Raw genomic sequence first — 23,206 nt, 5'->3', positions numbered from 1 at the left:
TAGGCTTCCCTTTTGATCACGGTGTTTAATTGGGAGAAAGCAGAAATGAGGGTTGGTGTGGAGCCCTGCCCCATCCTGGTAATTGTGGGTGGGCACAACTTACCTTAGCTTTACATTCTGTCCTGTGTAAGACTCGTAGGGCTTCTCCACATGAGTGAACTCAAAGTCGAAGGTCTGGGATTGTGTGAACTCACCAGGTCGCGCCAGGTCCTTCACCAATGACACAAATTCATGGTGGTTCCCTCGATCATAGTAAAGCTCTGGAGAAACAATAATCACCTCTTCCATTTAGATTCCTTAACTCAAGGGGGACCCAAGAAAGTAGTTATCGCTAGGGAAAACCACTTTATTTGCTAAGACCATAGCCAGTCCCCTTCATACCCTCTACCATTGATCCTTATAGCCCAGAACCACCAGGTTCTTCTAGCATTTAACAGTCCACAAACCCATTTGCCCTTCCACCCCAATTTCTTTCTCCCTGCTTTGCCAATCCCTTTTGCAACCACTGCACCTCACAGTGAAATCCTGTGGATTCCACTGCCAACGCTGCTCCTCAATAGTAAACTAAATTACTATTTACTAAATTTATAAATTACTATTACTATTTACTAACTAAATTTTATATACTGCTTAAAAGCTTACAGCATGCTTTATATACATTTTTTCCCACTGGATACTCTCAGCAACGCTATGAGTTTGGTACTACAAGCAGTACATCCCCACTTTTACAGAATAGGAGACTGAGGGTTAAGAAAGATTTAATGATTTTCCTCTAGTCATTATTATTAGTCATTATCTAGTCATTAATAGTCACTATTAGCTGTGCTAGACTTTGAACCTGGATCTTTCTGACGATGTCTAATCCTCTATCCACTAAGCCACTCTGGCTCCCATTAATCCTGTTCCTACCTTTTAAAAACATAATACCATGTAATAACAGCTAGCATTATATTAATTACAATTACATTAATTATAGCTAGCATATCACTTTAAAGTTTGCAAAGCACTTCACATATGTTATTTCATTTGATCCTCAAAACAGCTCCATGAGGTGATGATCCTTTTAACTGTCCAAAGCAATTTTAGGCCCATTATTTAATTTTATCCTCAACACAATATTATGAGTTGGTAGGTCAGATGGTATTATCCAGTTTGATGGATGAGGAAAGCAAAAGAAAGCATAGATAGGTTGAGTGACATATCATAGGGCATGCACTTAATGGAACTTGGACAAAGTCTAGATCCCAGGCTGTCATACCCCTAAGGCCAGGGTTCTTAACCTGGGATCCAGGAACTTTTTTTTTTCTTAATTTTGATGCCTGCCTTTCACTATAAAAGATTTTCTTTTAAACCTAAAAACACTGTTCTGAGAAGGGGTCTATAGGTTTCACCAGACCACTTAAAGGGATCCAGGATGCAAAAAAAAAAAAAAAAGTGAAAAACCCTCTAAGTTAAATCCAAGTATAGTGGAATCACAGGACTTCTGTTGTTAGTGGTTTTGTACCAGGTAAATCCATACCCCTTTTCCTCAGTTATAAAATGAGGATATTGAGACTTCTACCTGCCTCATGGGGTTATTGCAAGGTTAAGTGCTTCATGAATTAACAAAAGGATATATAAATATAAATACCACAGATTTTGGTAGTAATTAGGCCAACCTGATGAAAGAGCACAGAAATCAGGCTTAGAAGCTCACAAAGCCTGTCTGTTCCTTGATTAGCCTTTGGCAGTTCTGATCATTTAAGTCACTCTATGGTGTGAAATTTTATGTGTCTGTATGTTTATATACATATATATTTATACATATAAATACACACACACTTCTAAATGCTAGTGTTGGGTGGTTTTTATAGTCAGCCTGAAAACTCCCTGGGGGCAGGGTGACACCACATCGTTTCTAGAAGACTTGGTATTGAAAAACTTGTTTGTTTTTTTGTTTTTAGTAATATACTTAAAAGAAACTTTTGGCAGAGATAAAGCTGCATAAAACAAGAGATAAAGCTCCTAGGGGGTCCCTGGCTATCAAGGAAAGCTAAGGAAATATAAAACAGATACACAGCCACCTAACTTGCTGCTTGGGGAAAAAGGGCAAGGAGTCTGACAACAGCAAGGTTGAACCTAGCTTCTTCCATTCCCAAGGGCCCAAGAGAACAGATCACTCCAGAGACTAATTTAAATTGAATGAGAGGAAAAGGCAGGGGCAGTGTTTCACCCCAAATTTCAAGCAAAGCTGTAAGCTATCCCAACTCCATTTCCCCTTCTCTTTCTCCCCCATCAGTTCTGGGACCATAGATAGAACACCCCTCAAGCTCAGAGATAGGCCCATTAAATGGTCTATTCCCAAGGGGGAAGCATCCCCAGAAGAAGGATAATTTCCTGCCAGTGCCACCCCACTTTAGATTCAAAGACAGCTCTTCTCTGCTGTTCTGTGGGGTTTGATCTGTTCTAGAATCTCAAGTCCCAGGAAGCCTCTCTCTTTTTAAAAATCAAATGCTTTATAAACTTCTAGTTTACATAATTCATTTCCGCAAGATTCTGAGTTGCAAATTTTCTCCCCGTTTTTTCCCTACCCACCACCCCAAAATAGTGATTCCACTGGGTATCCCTTCCTCCAATCTGCTCTCTCCCATATCTTCCCACATTCCCCCTCCGATTTTCCAGTAGGGTACAGTGGATCTCTATGACCCAGTTCCTGTATATCTTGTTTTCCAGTTACATATAAAATAATATTAATAATAGTGTATATATATATATATATATTTAAACATTTGATTTTAAAACTTTGAATTCCAGATTTATCCCCTTCCTACCTTGTCACTTACCCTTAACTGGGAAGATAAGCAATTCAATATAGGTTGTACATGTATAGCTATGCAAAACATTTCCATAGTGCATATATTGTAAAAGAATGACTTTATTTCCCTCCATCCTATCCCACCTCCTCCTTGTTCTGTTCTCTACTTTGATCCTGCCCCTTTTCAAAAGTGGGTGCTTACAACTTCCCTCCCCCCCAGCCTGCCCTACTTTCCATCATCCCCCCTCTCATCCCCTTCCTCTCCCTACTCTCCTGTAGGGTGAGATACCCTATTTAATGTGTATGACATTCCCTCCCTAAGCCAAATTCAATGAGAATAGGGTTGACCAACTCCCTTTTGCCTTCCTGTTCTTCCCCTCCATTGTAACAGTTTTCCCTTGCCTCTTCTATATGAGATAGTCATTATATTCCTCTATCACCTCTTAATTTCACCTTTTAAGTATCACCTCATCCTATTAAATTGGTCCTGTGCCCTATATGTATACCTGTATGCATATATATATATATATATATACACACACACACACTCACATATGTATTCATACACACATATACCCTCCTATATAGACACACACACACACACACATATATAAGTATACACACATTTCTATTCCCTTCAACTATTCTCATACTGAGAAAAGTTTCATAAGTTACAATTATCGTTTTTCCATGTAGGAATGTAAATAGTTCAACTTTGATAAGTTCCTTATGATTTCTTTTCCCTGTTTACCTTCTCAAGCTTCTCTTGTTTCTTGTATCTGAATGTCAAATTTTCTATTCAACTCTGTTTTTTTCAGCAAGAATGCTTGAAAGTCCTCTATTCCACTGAATGACCATATTTTCCCCTGAAACACTATACTCAGTTTTGCTGGGTAGGTGATTCATGGTTAAAATCCCAGCTCCTTTGACCTCCAGAATATCATATTCCAAGCCCTTTGATCCCTCAAAGTAGAAGCTGCCAGATCCTGGGTTATCCTGATTGTGTTTCCGCAATATTGAAATTGTTTCTTCCTGGATGCTTGTAATATTTTCTCCTTGATCTGGGAACCCTGGAACTTGGCTATAATATTCCTAGGAGTTTTCTTTTTGGGATCTTTTCCAGGAGGTGATCGGTGGTTTCTTTCAACCTCTATTTTGCCCTGGGTTCTAAACATCAGGGCAATCTTCCTTGAGAATTTCTTGGAGGATGATTTCTAGGTTCTTTTTTTGATCATGGCGTTCAGGTAGTCCAATAGTTTTAAAATTATCTCTCCTGGATCTATTTTCCAGGTCAATGGTTTTCCCAATGTGATATTTCACATTGCCTTCTATTTTTTCATTTGTTTGGATCTGTTTAATACTATCTTGATTTCTCATAAAGTCACTAGCTTCCATTTGCTGCAATCTAATTCTGAAGGAATGATTCTCTTCAGTAAGCTTTTGAGATTCTTTTTCCATCTGGCAAATTTGTTTTTTTTAAGACATTCTCCTCATTGCCTTTTTGAGCCTCTTTTGCCATTTGAGTTAGTCTATTTTTTAAGGTAGTATTTTCTTCAGTCAGGTTGTTGACTCTCATTTCATAATTTTCTTGCATTGTTCTCATTTTCTTCCCAATTTTTCCTCCACTTCTCTTATTTGATTTTCAAAATCCTTGTTAAGGTCCTCTATGGCCTGTAACCAGCTCATATTTTTCTTGGAAGCTTTTGGTGCAGGAGTTCTGACTTTGCTGTCTTCCTCCTGATCCATGCTTTGATCTTTTTTGTCCTCAAAATATAAATGTAAAGTTGCACTGCTCTGCTTGCTTTGCTTGCTCATGTTGCTACTCAATTACTTGAGTTTTGAGCTTTTTGCCACCTCTGCTACCAGAGGGGGGAGCTTTATCTCAATTGCTGGGGTTTTTGAAGCTGCTGGAGCTGTTAGTTGGGTGCCCTCTCTGAACCTCCACATGCTCTGGCAAGCTGATCGCATACCCCAGGACCTCCACTCTAGATAGTGATCCAGATCCAAGCAGGTTAAAGCAAGAGCAATTACCCCCAGACTGGTTTGCTTGGTCCCCCTACAATCTGCAAGCCAGGAGCTTAAGCTGCCACCTGGCAGCAGATGGATGGCTGCAGCGCCTCAGCCATTTTTCCCTCCAGGTGTAAAGGCCTGACCACACTCCTGAACTCATGGTTCACAAAGTCCACACTGAACTGACCCCTAATTTTGTCCTTAGCATCTATGGGTTGATAATTCTCGAAACCACCATAGTTGCTGTTGATCTGAAGTCCCTCCAGCCTGTGGCTGTCTGTGGCCACCCTAAGGCTAAAACCTCGGGCTCAAACGGAGCTAGGCTCAGCTTCCACAGGGCTGAGCTGGCCCCTTCGAGCCGGCCTGCTGGGCTGTCCTCAGCGGGAGGTTAGCTTCTCTCTGTCATTCTGTGGGTTCTGTAGCTCCAACGTTTGTCTAGAGTCATTTTTTACATGAATTGGAGGAGGTGGAAGCTGGAGCTGCGTGGAAGTCCTGTTTCTACTCCATCATCTTGAATCCTGGAAGCCTTTTTTTTCACATAAGATTGTCTCATAGGTGCTGGGCAACTAGGTGGCACTTTGGATAGAGCCCGAACTTGAAGTCTGAAAGACTCCTCTTCCCTAGTTCAAATCTGGCCTCAAACACCACTAGTTGTGTGACCTCAGTTTCCTTATCTGTAAAATGAGCTAGAAAAGGAAATGTCAAACCACTCTAGTATCTTTGCCAAGAAAACCCCAAATAGTCACAGAGTGTGAGACTTGACTGAAACTTCTGAACAACAGAGGTGCTGGGGTAGTCTCAACTGAACACACTGATAGAAGTTGGTTGTCAATATTGCAAACAAGTTTTTTTGGTTTGGAAATGCTTATTATTTTTGCTGCTGACTTACTTTCTTAATTAAACTTTGCACAGTTTAATGCTGAAATCTGTTTGCAATTTGTAAGCATACAAGAAACAATGTGGGATGTAGAGTATACACAGGATGACGAAAGGGAAATGGCTACTGATTGAATTTTTTCCCCTTCATCTAATACTGTTAAACATCACCTTAAAAAAATCAGCACCAAGTACCAGCCAGCTTGTTTTCATTGAAACAATTATAGGAAAAATATAATGAAACAATAATTCAGGAGTGTGGTTTCCATTCTCATACAAAGACAGAGGACTTTCTACTTTAAGCCAGACCCACTGATTCCACTTCTACTGATTCTCATTTTTATAATTCCCTCTCAGCTCAAACAAAAGTATTTTTGGAGCCCCAACGTCAGCCCACCACCATCTGTCTGAAGGTTCTTTCCTTGGTCTCTCTGCTCCCCTCTCAGACCTTCCAGCAGTATAGACTGACCTTTCAGGATGATTATGGAATTAGCCCCAGGATTTTTCTCTTTTCCCTCAAAGACCTACAAAGAAGGCAGGATGCCATAGAAACTAGGAAGCATGCTTCCCCAAACCACTTAAACAATAAATCACCTTTTCATGCTATATAAGCTAGTTTACTTTTATTTTGCTACATTTGCATTTCAAAGGCCTGCTAATCTCTGGGTTTTTTTCTTGAAGGAAAACTTGAAAATATATCATCTTATTGGAAGTCTACCTTTTTCTCAGATGATTTTCTCACATGATTAGATCTGCAGGATGTTATTTTAATCTTTTAGAGGCAATTAAGTGGCACAGTGGAGAGATGCCTGAGCCTGGAGTCAGGGAGACCTAAAATCAAACTCTAATAGGTCTGTGACCCTGAGGCAAGTCGCTTGACCTCTGTTTGCCTGTTTCCTCAACTATAAGATGGGGATAATAACGGCACCTACCTTTGAGGGTTTTTGTGGAGATCAAATAAATTAATATTTGTAAAATACTTAACACATAGTGAACCCTTAATAAATGTTTGTTCCTGCGGGTGGCTAGGTGGCGTAGTAGTGAGTAAAGTGCCAGCCTGGAGTCAGGAGGACCTGAGTTTGGTTCTGGCCTCAGACACTTAACACCCACACAAAAAAACTAGCCCTGTAACCTTGGGCAAGTTACTTAACCCCAATTGCCCTCCAAAAGGCAATCAATCAATCAATGCTTGTTCCCTTGATAGAAAATTTCGGGATTGGAATAGCTGCTCTTTGATAACATAAATTCCTTCTGACTGTAAAAATGTTTCATGTTGAATTTTGCATTTGAGGGTGAGTTAAATTTTGGCTTCCTCTTTGATGCTGTCTTTAATGCACGATTCCACCTTCTTTTTCCAATACTCCTGGGCAATTTTCTGTTATGATTTTTTTTTTTAGAGAATTTATTTTTCTAATTATGTTAATGTTACCAAGTTTTTAGTAAAGACATGTACTTAATTTTTTTTTTTTTTTAAGCAATTGGGGTTAAGTAACTTGCTCAAGGTTACACGGCCAGTTATTTCTGGGTGTGGTGCTGAGTGTCTGAGCCCGGGATTCGATTTCCAGGTCGTCCCAACACTGGAGCCAATGGTCTTACTCGCTGAGCCACCTGGCCGCCCCTAAGCAATTGGGGTTAAGTAACTTGCTCAAGGTTACTCGGCCAGGTGTTTCTGGGTGGGTGCTAAGTGTCTGAGCCCGGGATTCGATCTCCAGGTCTTCTCAACACTGGAGCCGGTGCTCTTACTTGCTGTGCTACCTGGCCGCCCCTTATGATTTTTTTTTTTAAGTGTGCTTTTACTTATTGCATTTCTCAGACTGTCTCACTGATTTGTCTTTAAGAAACTCTGGTTTGGGAAGGATGTTTCAATCGCACTTTTAATTTTGCTGGTTTTTTTTTTTAATTCTTGTTCTGATGTTACATTCTGCATTTTTGTATTCTCTGCCACTCTTTTTCAGAGTCCACTGCTTTATTAAGATTTTCTATCATCCGCTCTAAACTATTAATTTGCTGGTCCTTTTTTGTCTACTCATGGTATTTGTTTTATATTTATTCTATGTATACTTGTTTATGTATGCTGTTCCCCTTGACAGACCATAAACTCCTCCAGAACTGGGCTCATTTCATTTTTTGTCTTTGTATGCCCACAAGCTAGGAACATGTAGCACACAGACCATTAAATGCTTGTTGTCTTTACAAATTATCCTTTGAGCTCTAATTTCTTCTTTAATTCTTTTATTTACTTCTAACTTACTTTAGAGGATACTGTGGTTATTTCTGGTGTCAGGATAGAGAATAGTTATTATTGTTAATACTCTGTTTTTATGTCCTGGAGAGTTCTCCTTTCTTTTATCCCATAGTACTTATTCAGTATACTAAGGTCACATTTTTGCCTACTTTTTTGTTTTTGGCTATTTTAAAAAAAGAAAAACTTTTGATACCTTTTGCTTTTACATCACCTTCATTTCTAATATATCTCTCTTCCTATCCCCAATCCAATGAAACAAAAAAATAAGAGAAAAAAAATCAGTAAACATTGTCAACAATCTGACAATTACACTATGCGATATTCCACACCCACGGTTCCCTAATCCTACAAAAAAAAGGGATGGAGGTACATCTTCAGACCATTCTCCTTAAGTCATTAAATTTTTCTTTTACTTTATTTCAGAGTTCTTGCTGTTCTGGGATGATGAGGGGGAGTTAGGCTTAGATATGGCCACTCATTCAGCCATACTGCCAGGTTAAAAAGAAAGCCCACAGTTAATAATCTACAAAGCAGTAGAAATGAGAGTTGACAATATGAAGCTGTGAGAAGATAAGAGAATGGCAAGTAAGAGTTCTTTTAAAACTGGGAAGCTGCTTTCCTCTCTGTTACAATTTGTAAAAAATGGAAAAATGGGAACAGAAAAGGAGTTACTGGGCTAATCCATCTTCTGTCTCCTTATATTTCAGGATTTCTGGTTGAGAGCCCCAGAATTTGTGACAACAGTTCTCCCTGTTGTTGATGAACTAGCCTAGGAAACTGTGGTCTTAGCACCTAATTACTGAGTTATGCCCACTGTCCAGCAGATGAGATAGAGGAGGACCAAAGTCAATCAGATTCAAGTGGGGCAGCCTTAGTGAGAGAAGGGTTAAAAAGAAGAAGCATTCTCCTCCTCTCCCTACATTCTCAGGTGAGAAATGTCTCATATTTTATTTAAAAAATTGAAGTTATTCACTGAGTACTCCTTCTCACATATCTTCAGAGGTTTTCTGCCACTGAGATCTCCTCTTTAACCCATCTCCAAAGAGCAGCCCTTCTTGCTAAGGCAAACCCTTTTTACATGCACAAGTGATCCCTTTGGATCCCATCCTCTCCAGCAGATTGTGCTCTGTATTATCCACATCCTCCCCATGCTGCTTACACAAACACCTATGTCTCATTCATCTTCAAAAATGTCCCACTTGACCCAACAATACCCACTAAGCATCCTTTCTCTTCCCTTTTAAGGCTGATCTCCTTAATAAACATCTACAATTAGTGCCTCCACTTCCTCCCCTCTTCACTCTCATTTTTTAACTTTGCAGTCTGGCTTTCAATCTCATCATTTAACCCAAATTCTTCTCTCCAAAGTTACCAATAAGCTCTTAGTTAACAAGTATAATGGCTTTTTTTCAAACTTCATCCTCCTTGACCTCTCTGCAGCCTGTAACACTGTCACTCAGTTCCTTGATACTCCTTTGCTCTAGGTTTTTGGGAACATCACTCTCTTGGTTCTCTCCTATCTGTCTGACCACTCCTTTACTGAATTATCCAGAGCACTCCTGCTAACCTTGGGGCTCTATCCTCATTCCTTTTCTCCATCTACACTTTCACTTGGTGATTTCATCAACTCCCATAGATTCTATGATCTTTATGAAGATGATTTTCAGATTTAGTTGCTCTACCCTAACCTCTCTTCTGACTTCCATTTTTGTACTTCCAACTGCCTACTGGACAACTTTAGTCCATTATGTCTAAAACTGAACTTATTTTCATCTCCCCCTTTCCCCACCTTCCCCATCAAGATTCTTCTCTCATATCACTATTATTATTGAGGGTAACACCATTCTTCCAGTAACCCAGTCTTAAAACCTAGGTGTCACCCTCAAATTCCCCCTGCCCCCAACACTGATGATGAGGCCTTAGTAACATCTCTCATATATTCCTCCTCTCCTCTGACACTCCCACCACTTTGGTTCAGGCCCTTATCACCTCTCTTCCAGTTCATCCTTGACTCAGCTATCAAACTGACCTTCCTAAAGTTTAAGTCTGGACGTTTCATACACCCCCCTCCCCCATTCAAATCAAACCCCTGTTTTCCTATTGCCTCTAAGACCAAATATAAACTCCTGTTTGGATTTCAAAGCCCTCTATCATAACTTGCCCCTCTCCTATCTTTCGAGTCTTCTTACTTTACTTCCCACTCCCTGCTTTTCTCCCCCCCTCCCCCAACACTGTAATCCACGGGTGACGCTGGCCTCCTAGCTGTTCCCCACCCACAGCAGTCCATGTTCCAACACCAGGCATTTCTCAATGGCTCTCTCTCCCCCATCTTGGCCTCTGAGTTCCCTTGTTTCTTTCAGGTTTCAGCCTTTCCTAGTCCTCTTTAATTTTAGTCCCTTCCCTCTGAGATTATCTCCAATTTACCCTGTACACATCCTGTTTGTGCATAGTTGTTTGCACGTTGTCTCCCCCATTAGACTGTGAGCTCCTTGAGAGCAGGAATTTTTTTTCCTTTCTTTGTATCCCCACCACTTAGCACTGTACCTGGCACACAGAAGGTGCTTAATAAATATCTGCTGACTGATTTACCCAGATCCCATTACCCATCCCTAGGAAAAATACATAATAAATTCAGCTGCACAGCAAAGGCAACAGCAGATATAAACAAGATGGAAGAGGCCAAGGGAGGGAGGGGGAAGGAATGTTGCCAGAATTCTGAGATCCTAACAACCATACAACATTCATTCTGCTAGACCCAGCATGGAACCTGGCTTGTGGTCAGGGACTTTTAGTATAAAAAACTTTCCTTGCATCACTACAGTGTCAGATTCTCTTCAGGCTTGTTCCCTCCTGGACCCATAGGAGCCTTAGCTTCTATCCAGTATCACAGGGGAGTTGTTACTGTGTGGTGGGACTGAAGCTAGATTTGACTTTTTAATCATTATCAGTTGAGCTGTGATGCTTCTGCGGTAATAGTTCTATCTTGCAGTTTGCCAAAGAGCTTGATCTCCTTTACATATTGTGAATTTTTAAAATAACAAACCAAGGATATACTGGCAAAGGGCTGGGGTCATAAGAAAATTTAGCAAATGGAGTAACTGTGACAATTCCAAAAAGTAAAGACTGCAGGGACGAAGCTATAAATCATATTCATCTTTTTACTATTCCTAGCTATTAGCCCCAGCCTCAGCAGGCCAAACATTTCAGAGAAGAAAGCAGGAATTTAAAATAGATTATCTGAGAAGGAAGTTCTCTTTTATCTAGCTCCCTTCTAAGGTGAACAAAAGAAAACCAATTCTGCATTCAAGTTCTCATTTCAAAACTTCAGAACAACTACTGAGAACTGAATTCACTCAGAACAGAAACTGAGCTGACATCTCACCACAAGACTGCAGCTATTAAGGAAGCCTTGGGACCTGCTACTGAGAGAGAAGATTACATTTATTCTGGACCTCATACTGGGTCTTAGTCTTGGAAAGAGCACAAGGCAGTATGGCCAAGTCCAGAGTGTCTCCTCTTCATCGTTAATTCTCAACTATAGCTTGGCAAGCTGGAGAAGCATTTAAGACTCTTTACATGCTGGACTGAGAATGAGTCATAACTATACCAGCACCTTTTTGTGTAGAATAAATTAATTCAGTAAGCATTAAATGCCTACTGTGTGCCAGCCATTTATGCTAGGTATTAGGGACACAAAGAATATTAGCTCTTGCCCTCAAAAGCTTACATTCCACTAAGGGTTAAACACACTGACACAGATCAATATAGACAAAGTAACTTCAGTGGATGGGGAAATAAGACACTAATAACTAAAGGAATCAGGGAAGGCCTTTTGTAAGCAGTGGTCCTAGAGCAGAGCTCAGGTTGCATACTTCCATTTTTACTTCTGGAACTGCAAATCACTTATTTTATTGAGAAGTGTTTGCATCAATCACCTAAAATTCACAAATCCTTTAGTATTTTTGAAAATTTGTCTTTGATAATAACATTACCAATATAGTCAATATTTTAGCTAATTAGGATTCCTCTGTATTGATGGATTAAAATAGTGGCATGGAAAATACAAATTATGGGAAAAAATTAAAAAGCAGTTCTATCTGTCTTTGGAGTAGCTAATGGATGCTTATTCTTTTTCCTTCCTTCCTAGGTTAAACTTTCTGATTATATCTAGCTTACCCAAGTCATATTCCATTTCTGCTTCCTAGTTTTCCGTCTTCCTTCGAGTCTGGGCTTAAGTCCTGCCTTCTGCAAAAAGTCTTTCTTAGTTCTCCTTAATCTTAATACCCTCCCTCCCAGACTACTACCTTCAACATAACCGGTAGGTATCCTGTCTGTACATGGTTATTTGCCTGTTGTCTCCCATCAGACCATGAGCTCCTTCAGAGTAAGGACTGTTTTTTGCCTTTTTTTGGTATCCCCCGGATACACCAGTGCCTGGCACATAGTAGGTATTTAAATGCAAGCTGACTGACCCTTTTAGGTCCAGCACAAGGCTTCCTTTTTCCTCTCATACACTCCTCTGCAAACTATTCCATATAACAGTGATTTCTCCCTGCTGTGAATTCTTACAGTACTTATTGGCCTAAATTACCATTCACTATAGTTTATATGTGATTCACAATTCAGTGCTGGATGGAACTTTAAAGATTATCTAGTTGTACCCCATATTTTCTTTTTTTATCAAATGCTTTATTAACTTCTAGTTTACATCATACATTTCTGCAAGATTTTGAATTACAAATTTTCTCCCCATTTTTCCCTCTACCCACCACCCCAAAATAGCAGTCCCACAGGATATCCCCTCTTTCAATCTGCTCTGCCCCATTCCCCCTCTGACCTTCCAGTAGGGCATGGTGGATCTCTATGCCCCAGTGCCTGTATATCTTATTTCCCAGTTACATGTAAAGTAACAGTAATAATAGTGTGTGTATTATATATATATATATATATAATACACACACACACACACACACACACACACACACATATATATATATTTTTTAAACATTTTATTTTACAGCTTTGAATTCCAGATTCATTCCCTTCTTCCCTTGTCACTCACCCTTACTGGGAAGATAAGCAATTCAATATAGGTTGTACATGTGTAGCTATGCAAAGCATTTCCATAGTGGATATATTGTAAAAGCCTGACTATATTTCCCTCCATCCCATCCCACCTCCCACTTGTTTGCACCCCATATTTTCAATAAACTACCTTGTATTCATATATTTTTATGTGTAGTTATATCTCCTCACTTCATTTCTGAGTTCCTTGAGGATGGGCACCATACATGTCTTATGCTTTGTAAATCAGCAGTTTGTATGGATATGCACATTCAATAAATGCTTGCTGAACATGATTAAACCCTTAAATGAGCTGTTATTTTCTCAACAAAGACCTCAAAATGCGCCAAGTTATGAGTAGAAACTAATCTGATATTAGAAACTTACAGAGGATAAGTAAAAAAACACAACAAAACTGGGATAACTGAGAACTTGTCCGAAGAACAACAGCTTGGTGCTCAGTTCCAGCCTCAACTCTGACTCTCTCTCTCTTTATATATGGATAGATAGATATAGATAGATCCAGATCCATCTATATGTGTGTGTGTGTACACACACACACACACACACACACATATTTAATGCTTAGGAGGACTCAGCCACAATTTTGCATAAGAACGTTTAGTGGAGGGGAAAAGAAAAACCACAAAAAAAAAAAAAACCTGGGCTCTCTAGACTTTTAGCATTTCTTTCCGCCACAGGTTTTGATGAATACAGAGCTCAGGCAAGTATATGACAAGAATCATTTGAGCTGAGGGTGGGAGGGGAGTATGTACCCCATCCCTCACTCCCTGTCAAGTAGGGAATCGCTCCCAAGTAAACAGCAGTCATCATTTGTCTTTCTCCTCCAAAAACCCACAAATGTGTTTGTAAATATAAAAAGAATGTGGAGTTTATAAATAAAATGACCCATGTATATCCAAGTACAGGATTCTCAAATGTGATTTTTTTGGGTAACATAACTGTTAGCAGCAATATGGAAGTATTGCCAGCTAAGGTCTGGGGTTTGGGCCTACAGAGAAATCCTTTTGAAAAAGTCCTAGGGTTCGGATGTGAGTGCTAGAACCCCTTGCTCAGGAATTCCTGAATTCCTAAATAGTCAGGGAGTCAATTATCTGAATCCTTGTAATTGTTCTGTACAATCTATTTGATCAACCTTTAAAACTTCAGACTGGAAGCTACTTGAAAGCAGGGGCCTTTGTCTTTCAGTGAACAGAGGCCCAGTGGCCCAGGTAATTCACAAGGATGCTTAAGAAGCATGTTCTCTTTATTTTGAAGTGAAATATGTAATTTATCTTCCAAGATTTGTTGGAGCTAAAGCAAACATTAGTTTGCAGTCTTAACACACAATGTCTAGTTATTAGGAGGCACTGACAATCTGAGTAATGGGCCAAAGACTAAGAAAAATTTCCCTGTGGATAATCTACAAAAAAACCAACCACCCAGAGTGATCTACCCAGTTCAGATTTGTCAAAGGCCTGAGCTTTAAGCACTTCCTGATGGATATTTGACAAATGTAGGAAATTATGGGAACATAAATGTCCATCTGATTAAGGTTACAAGCAAAAGGAAAAAAAAAAACCTTTGAGAGGTTGGGGGAAGAAATATAATACTTATATAAACAAAAGACCATGTCACTGAAATAACTACTTTCAGGCTGGCTGGGCTTTGACTCTAGACTATACCACATTCTTTTATAAAACATGCATTCAGTGATTTTTATATGGAAAGAAGCAAGTATCTTTCATTCAATATACCATCTCTGAAAGATACTGCCAGGCATCCATGTGCTCCCTTCCCTTACCACAAGTGCATTAAGTTTGGGTTAAGATTTCAGGACAAGAAAAATTTGAAACTCAAGGAATTGTGGAACTGAATCTTGTAAACTAAAAGTAAACAAACAAATTAATAAAGACCAAAAAATTAAAAAAAAAAAAGATTTCAGGACAAGAGAAAAAAGGATACATAAAACATGGCCCTTGTCTACAACTACCTTACAATGTAGTACAAGAACTTATGATTTAGAGGATTCAAAAACTGCATGATTTAGATTAATCGAGATCTCCTTGAAACAAAAAGAAACTGTAGGAGCAGCACAGAGTACATTAATAATGGCCATACTTGCCACAAAATGGCAATATTGCTAAAGGTCAGAAATACTTATCAAGATAAGTTTTATTTGTCTCTGGCTAGCACATATTTACTGAATACACCAAACACTATCACAGATTCAGCAAAATCACTTATTTGGGCTCACAAAAATGGTAAAGAGGTGGATCCACTGTAACTTCTCCTCAAAAACATGAAAACAAGCACCTCATGTATGAATCATTGGGAGGGAAAAGGCATAAGGAGGAGCTGGTCATTGAATAGTGGAGAAAGAAGATGGCTTTTAAAATGGAGGGAAAAAAGATCACTTTTTACTATAAATATCAGGTTAAGCATAACTCCATTTAAAAATCCTGGGTCAGTTTCACTATCTATGCTATGGGAAGAAAGAAAAGTACCTCTTATTTTAGCTCCAACCAAACCTAACTAAGAAGGTAGCACCTTTCTTTCATCTCTTTGAATTATTTTCTCATCATTTAAACCAATTCATGAAACATCTACTCCAAGAAGTCTCCCTGAATCCTCTTACTTGATAAATGACCATTCTCAACTAGATTTCTCAAAGCCCTTCACCACTTCTCACATTCTTATGCTATTTTCTATTAATCTGTCATAGCTCCATAATGAATCATAATCTACCTATAGATACTTTGTATCTATTTATGTATCTAGCACAGTGCTCTCCTGCACACACTAAATCAATACCTCTGTTCTAATAGTCATTGGGTATCACCTGCCTTACCATTGCTTCCTAGGGGCTACTATTCACTGATTTGTCTTCCGGACCCCTGGTTGTGGCCATGTAATCTATTACACCCCACGGACCACTTGGTCTTTTTATCAGATTGCTCATTTTGGACTTTTTGATTTCTTCAACATGCCCCCGGAAATTACCATTGGGAAATGTCATCATTTTGCAAGTTTCAATCAACCTTGTTACTCACACCTCATCAGTAGCCTCTGCCCCTCTGACTGGAGGGCAGAGCCATGAATTTCTCCATCTAGATGCTAGAAATAACATCTCCTCATTTCCTTCCCAGCTGCACTTATTTTGTACTTCTTTGTCTTCTCCACCAGCCATTCTCCCTTCCCCACCCCAAGCTGTTCAGCTTTCTTGGGTGTGTGGTCCTCCCCCATTAGACTGTAAGTTTCTTGAGGACAGGGACTATATTTTTCATATTTGCATCACCAGTGCTAAGCACTGCTTCTGGCAGAGAAGGAGCCTAACTTAATGTTTAAGTGTCTCTTCTAATTAGAATGGGAGCTAATCGAGAGCATGATCTATTTAGATTTTAATATTTGTATTCCCAACACTTGGCACATAGTAACGTGCTTAACAGTAACTTAATGAAAATTCATTCATTCCATTCCACCAAGTACCTAACAAATGTTTACTGAACTGAATTGCAGTACAATATAATTCAAAACCAAAACACAAAAAATATTTTAGACCATACTAGTCTGCATTGCTTCCATGACTCCTCCCTTTTCTTATCACAAGTAATTTCGACTGGAGACTACTTGTTTTACAATAGACAAAACTGAGGGCTAACACACTCTGCTTTATACAAGGCCTCAGTTAACTCAGCCCACAATGCTCAGACAACCAAGAAGTATTCAATAAGAAGAATTATCAGTGTAAGCAGTGGAAGTTTTTGAGGCAGAATTTTAGAATGCATTATTAAAGACAGTTAAAATGGTAGGACTGATCATTAAGAGTCATTAAGAACAGGCAATATAAGACTGACCTCATTCCTTTAACAGGCTTATTTAGACTGTTAGGTGAGGAGAATGTTATAAGACACAGAGTATCTAAATTGTCAAAGCATTTGCTAGTGTCTAAAAATATTTTTGTGGTCAAGAGAGACCACATGGGCTAGTTAGTTATAATACAGTTAGGTGGAACTAAAACTAGTTGAACAAATAGGCCTAAATAGTAAGACTTGTAGGGAGGGCTACAGAAGTGCTTGCTTCTAAGCATTGTTCTAGGATCTGCACTTGACACATTTTAAAAATCTCACCTTATATATGAGAGATGAAATGCTTATCAATTGTGCAAATGACACAAAGCAGGGAGTGACAGCCAACAATTAAAGGCAAAAATCAGAATCCAAAAAGATCCTGAAAAGCTACGAGAAGTGGCTAGGCCCAACCAATATAAATGCAAAGTTGTATACTTGATTAAAAAAAAATCAACTTCACAAGTATCTATGCCAGTTTAAAAAGAGCCGGAGGTTTTAGTAGACATTGAATCATCAGTACTCTCTGGCAGGCCAAAAAAGCTAATACAATCATAAATGGCATTAAGTGTAAGACAGTGTCCAGAATGTGGGAGGTTATTACCACGGTCAGATCGTCTCTAGGCTACTTTGTTAAATCGTGGGTACTACATATTAGGGAGTGAGCTAGAATATTCAGAGACGGGCAATCAAGATCAGTCAAAGTAACTAACTGGGAATTCTCCAGGAGACTGGGAAGACACTTAGTGGGGACCTAAAAATTAATCTCAAGCATCAAAAGGGCCGTCATGATAAAAATGTTCAGCTTGTCCCCAGGAAGGCAAAGTAGAAATAAATGGAGGCTGCAGAGAGGCAGATTTCAGCTTGATGGTACAAAAACTTCCTAACAATGCTGTGCACATGGTTAAGAAATGGTGACTAATTCAGTTTGGCTGGAATATGCATTGCATAAAGGGGAATAAGGGTGGAAAGGTAGGTTGAAGCCAGATTGTGAAAACTGTACTTTCATCTTTGTATGCCTCCTACAACATTTAACCTGATAGCTTATATATCATCTGTAAAATCAGGATAAAAATAGCACCTACCACATAAGGTTGTTGTGGGGAATCAAATCAAATACATAAACTGTTTTGCACGACTTAAAGCCCCATATAAATATAAATGGCAGCTATTACTATGTGTAATAGTACTTATAATTGTTGAGTTAAAAAAAAATTAGTTACCCAGAATTAGAATGGGCTACTTCAGGAGGTAGTGACTTTCCTTACGCTAAAGCTTTAAGTGAAGGCAGATTAACTATATTGAGGATACTACAGATAGGGATTCCCAGTTAGATATGGATCAGAAACCTTGGAAGATTGCTTCCAACTCCTGAGGTTCTATGAAACAGCCATAATGATGTCTTGAAAATCAAAAATTAGATCCCAAACCATTAAAGTATAGTATACAGACTCTTCTTCTATCCTTTTCTTATAAGTCAGGCAGAATCACAGAATCTCAGGCCCTTTTCACATGGTAAGCTTCCAGAAAAGGGGTTGCCAAGAGTTTCTGAAGTTGGGAACTTTCTCTTCTCTTTATCAAGTGGTGGTGACTCAAGTGGGTCCCCAAGGTGATGGTGAAAACACAGCCAAAATGTGTCCATAATTAGTCATTGAACTATGAAAGGTACCCCTAGGGATCCATGAGTTCCATTAAAACATCACTTCTAGTTAGAGGGGGAACCTTGTTTTTTCATATGTGTATATAAACTGGGTGTCCCCAACATTTTAGTGCAACACATATGTCTATATTTTAAAATACCCGTGAAATCTTAAAAGGTACCTAAAGAAAGTCAACCACTAAATGCCTACATTAATTTAATTACTAGAGTGTTTTTTCTATATCAAAAGATGCAGACCTCATTCTTCAGAGTCTTTTCAAGGTACAATGAATTTCCATAAATGATTTAAAACAGCAACATCCAAAAAAACACTCCTATAGGGTCAGTCTGATCCCAGTCTAGTTTAACTTTCTTTTTCCACAGAGAGGCAAGATGCTTTAGACTGAGTACTAGACTAGGAAAGTTAGACATCTGGCTTCCTGTTTTGCCTCTGCTGATAAGGGGAACATAGTAGAGACCTTTCCACTTGTGCTTCAGTTTTCTCTTCATCTGCAAAAATGGTGATAAAACCTTGCTGACCTCACATGAAGATAATGATATTCATCCACTATACTTTGAGAAAGGCCTAGATAAAATATATGTTGTAGATTCTCCAAAGGTCTTCTCTAGACCACATGGTAATTCTTATGAATCCAGTCCTTGACCTAATAATAAAGAGTTTATTTCAGGAACACCTGAAGGTGGGGTAAGCAAAGAGAATGGTGAGATTCAGAATCCAAGACAATTTGGCCTTTACTGGCATGTTCCAAAGCTACTTTGATATTACTATGGTTATTGTCATTGTTATTATTTGCTGAGAGTTGACAGACTGTTGTGAAATTGTGATATATAATTGTGGCTTTAAAAACATCATTTCATTGTCATTAAATGAATAATGAATCCTTTTATACAGATGTTATAATCTCTTCTAAAAAATGCAAAGAAGACAATTTGAGGCTTGAAAAAAAAAAGATACACACACAGACATACACCCTTCTATCTCCAGAAAATCTTTTCGATAAACAAGCAGCTCAAAAGGAAGGTTAATAAGAAGAGGAAATTAATGAGCAGCTTTCTTTCCATTCTGACAGATGATATAAGCCCTGTGCTATCCACTGAGGGTCAGAGAATGGTGCTGCCTTTCCTCTAGGACTCAGTAGTATAGATGCACACAAGGAGAGACCAGAGACAGAAAAGGGGTTACATTAGGAATCAAGAGCCCAAAGCTACTGACAAGGTCAGAGTATGTTAAATCAAGACCATGAAAAGAGCTTGGCTGCAGTTTGGGAAAAGGACTGAGATTTTCCAGGTACAAAGAGCCCAAAGCTACTGACAATGGTCAGAGTATGTTAAATCATGACCACGAAAAGAGCTTGGCTGCAATTTGGAGAAAGGACTGGAGATTTTCCAGGTACAAGATATATAAACCTGGTCACAACAGTGAAACAATTCCCCCCTAAACCTGCCCACCTTTTCTCCTTGCTATCTCCCCACTTCCCTCCACCTGCCACCCCCATGACCAGACAAGAGGCCTGGTTAAGACAGAAAGAATTTTTGAACTTTGGAGGTGTGAAGATCTATATCTGGATTCCCAGATCTGCCTGTATTAGCTACAGTAACCTTAGACCATTCACTTAACTTCTCTGGGCCTCAGTTTCCTCATCTGTAAAATGGGGGACCACCTGCTCTGTTCTTCACGGGGTGGCAGCTAGGATTAAATGAGATAATGCATGTGAAAATTCCTTCCCCCTCTCTACAGAAATCAGGTGCTGTTGTCATAGTTATTAACGTCAACCCCTCCCCACTTCCCTCCACCCTCAAACCACCCCAACCCACCATCCTCCCCCTCTTCTTGCGGTGTCATTTCGGGCAGGAACGACGACCGTGGGGGGCTGTGAGTCTTTAGCCAAGGCAAGGCCCTGCCACCCCCGCCCCGGTCCCCCAGGGCAGCCCTCCGCCCCCAGTCCCGGGGGTCTGGGGTGGGGCAGCGCTTCTTTATCATCGTCGGTGACACTCGCCGCCCCCGGCCCCAGCAGGCGGCTGCAGAGGCGTCGGAGCGCACTCACCGATCTGTCCGATGAACTCGATCTTGATGCCCTGGTGCTCCAGCCGCTTGTTGGGGTTCTTGAGCGCGAGGCTCACCTTCCCGGAGACGGTCTCCCCGTCGTAGAAGAGGAAATACTTCTCCTTCTTGCCATCCTCCGTCTTGTGCTCCGCTCGCTTCCTGCTCTCGGCATCGCTCAGCAAGATCTCCACCTCAGCGCTCTGCCCGAAGCCGAAGAAACTCATCTCCCCGCCGGCCGGCCGGCCTGGCCTGGCCCGGGCAGGGGGCTGGCGACGGCGCACCCGCGGCGGGGCTGCCCGGGCGAGGCGAGGCGGGCGTGGGAATGCAACGCCCCGAGCACAGGCGAACGTCCCCGCCGCGGCTCCCGGAGCAGCACGGAGCCGAGGGGCCCCGGCGCGGTGGGTGCACTCCCTGCAAAGCCCCCCAAGGAGCCGGCCCCCAGCCTCCGCCCCGGGCACGCACGGCTTGGCTTCGCTGGCTACGCGGCAGAGGGGGGCGGGGGTCCTGGGTGCGGGGAACCAGTCTCTAGCCCCGGATACGCGCGTGACTCCAGGCGCATGCGCGCCGACCCTCCCTCCCGTACTCCCCCCTGCCTTCTTCCCCTCCCTGGGCTCACTGCGCAAACGTAGCGGAATGAGGTCGGGGCTCCGTTCTTATGGAACTTCGGGGGCCTTCTTCGAGTTCCATTAGGATTGCCAGCCCAGCGGAACGGTAGCTCCTTTGGGGGGTGCTGAATTTCACCTTCCATTTTAATTCCCTCCCCCCGAAGAGTTTGCACACCCCGCCAACACCTCCATACGCTCTGACTGGGTAGGCCCCTGGCGCATGCGTAACCCAAAGGGCTACAGTGATCCGTTCCCATTTGTCTTTACTTAGGGTATCCTGGAAACCTTTTTCATCCTCAAGTGAAGGGGGAGAAAATTTTGGTTTGTCACTCAATGTATTGTTTCCCCGCTTAAAAAAAAAAAACGAGAAGGGAAATCGTCTGTTGACCTTAAATTACTTCCTTACGGAGTCGCCTTCCGGCTGCCGCCATTCCGTGCGCTGGCGTCAGGGGCTGTCGCGGATTGGTCAGTGGAGAAAGGCCTCCGGTATTGTGGTTGGCTGGCGGGAAAGGGCCCTTGCGCAGTGATTGGTTGATGTGGAAGGGACGGAGCGCGCGCAGAACAAGTTTTGAAAGTAGACCAGAAGACTGCTGAGCCTTCAGGACCATGTCGTTGCAAGCGAGCTTCGGAAGCTGCTTCAGCCGCTGGTGCCCCTCCGACCTCAGCATAGGTGAGGAAATACAGAGAGGGAGGGCAGGCCCAGTAGGGGTCGGGACGGCGAACGGAGAAAGGAATGGAACTCTCCCATCCTCTTATCCCCAGCTATTGGCAGACAATTCCCGTCCTCACCCGTTGCCTGGTGCTTGAGTGGGAGGTGGGAAATTGGGAGTGTCTAGATCCCTCCCGTGTGGACATTCCCTTCTCGGGTACCGATCGCTATCCATTCATGTCTTCACTCTGCACGCCCTCCTGCAAATCTTAGCTTTTATTGAGGTTCTACTGCAGCACTCGGGTTCTGTCTCTCTCTTGGACCACCCCATATACTTGATCGTTCATGCATTTCTTTGACATCGTCATACTACTTCTTGCTCTCTACGTGTCTTATATGTTGTTTCAAAGAGGCATCATAATATGATGGATTGAAGGCCTGGCTTTGAGTTAGAAAGACAAGAGTTAAAACTCTGCCTCTGACACATAACTAGCTGTGTGACTGGGTAAATCATTTAACTTTTTAATGCTGCATACAGTAGCTGATATGCATCCGTCCTGGATATTAATGAAATGACTGGTTTGAACCAATGATTTGCAGCTCTTTTATTTTTGCCCTTTTTTCTGTCCAAACAGTAGTTACTTCTTGTTCTCATTTTTCTCTGTCTTGTTTGTTAGACTGAACTTTTTTGAATGATTGTGAATCTCAATTGAAAAGAAATGCTATGTTGTGGGTCTGTCTCTTTTTTTTTTTTAAGGTTTTTATTGATGTTTTTTGTTCTTTTAAATCACTGTAACTTTCCCTAGTATCCTTTCCCTCTCTCTGAGAGCTATCTTATATGACAAATTGTATATTTATTTATTTATTCACAATATATTATATTTATTTCGTTAAATATTTCCCAATTGCATGTAAAATGTTTTTATAATATTTTTTTCTTTTAATCAAATGCTTTATTAACTTCTAGTTTACATCATTCATTTCTGCAGGGTTTTGAGTTACACATTTTCTCCCCATTTTTTCCCTACCCACTACCCCAAAATATCCCCTCCTCCAATCTGCTGTCTCCCATATCTTCCCCCATGCCCCCTCCAGCTTTTCAATAGGGACTGGTGGATCTCTATGTCCCAGTGCCTGTATGTCTTATTTCCCAGTTACATGTAAAATAATATTAATAATAGCATACATATGTATATATATTTTAAACATTTGATTTTTAAAACTTTGAGTTCCAGATTCATTCCCTTCCTCCCTTGTCACCCACCCTTACTGGGAAGATAAGCAATTCAGTATAGGTTGTATATGTGTAGCTATGCAAAACATTTCCATAGTGGATATATTGCAAAAGACTGACTATATTTCCCTCCCTCCTATCCCACCTCCCACTTGTGCTATTCTCTACTTTGATCCT

General features: G+C 40.8%; 2 protein-coding genes across 3 annotated transcripts in view; one reads left to right on the top strand and one right to left on the bottom strand.

The window, feature by feature from the left end:
• VPS26B (VPS26 retromer complex component B) overlaps window positions 1-20,836 on the bottom strand; it is a 33,686-nt gene extending 12,850 nt beyond the window's left edge. Inside the window, exons 1-2 of the mRNA XM_069080119.1 lie at window positions 20,543-20,836; window positions 104-260 (exon numbers count right to left, since the gene is read on the bottom strand). Coding sequence (XP_068936220.1) covers window positions 104-260; window positions 20,543-20,765 — 380 coding nt within the window. The 5' untranslated portion in view covers window positions 20,766-20,836. The remainder of the gene's footprint in view (window positions 1-103; window positions 261-20,542) is intronic.
• A 293-nt stretch (window positions 20,837-21,129) lies between these two features.
• Window positions 21,130-23,206, top strand: part of NCAPD3 (non-SMC condensin II complex subunit D3) — a 127,030-nt gene continuing 124,953 nt past the window's right edge. For both annotated transcript variants that reach the window (XM_069080117.1, XM_069080116.1), the window contains exon 1: window positions 21,130-21,816. In XM_069080117.1, coding sequence (XP_068936218.1) covers window positions 21,753-21,816 — 64 coding nt within the window. In that variant the 5' untranslated portion in view covers window positions 21,130-21,752. The remainder of the gene's footprint in view (window positions 21,817-23,206) is intronic.

The sequence above is a fragment of the Petaurus breviceps genome, unplaced genomic scaffold (assembly GCF_028583685.1).
Source record: "Petaurus breviceps papuanus isolate PSGF00001 unplaced genomic scaffold, PetGlider_PUasm1.0 91133, whole genome shotgun sequence".
NCBI lineage: Eukaryota > Metazoa > Chordata > Mammalia > Diprotodontia > Petauridae > Petaurus > Petaurus breviceps.
The sequence above is the reverse complement of the archived record's forward strand: the minus strand, read 5'-3'. Positions and strand labels throughout refer to the sequence as shown.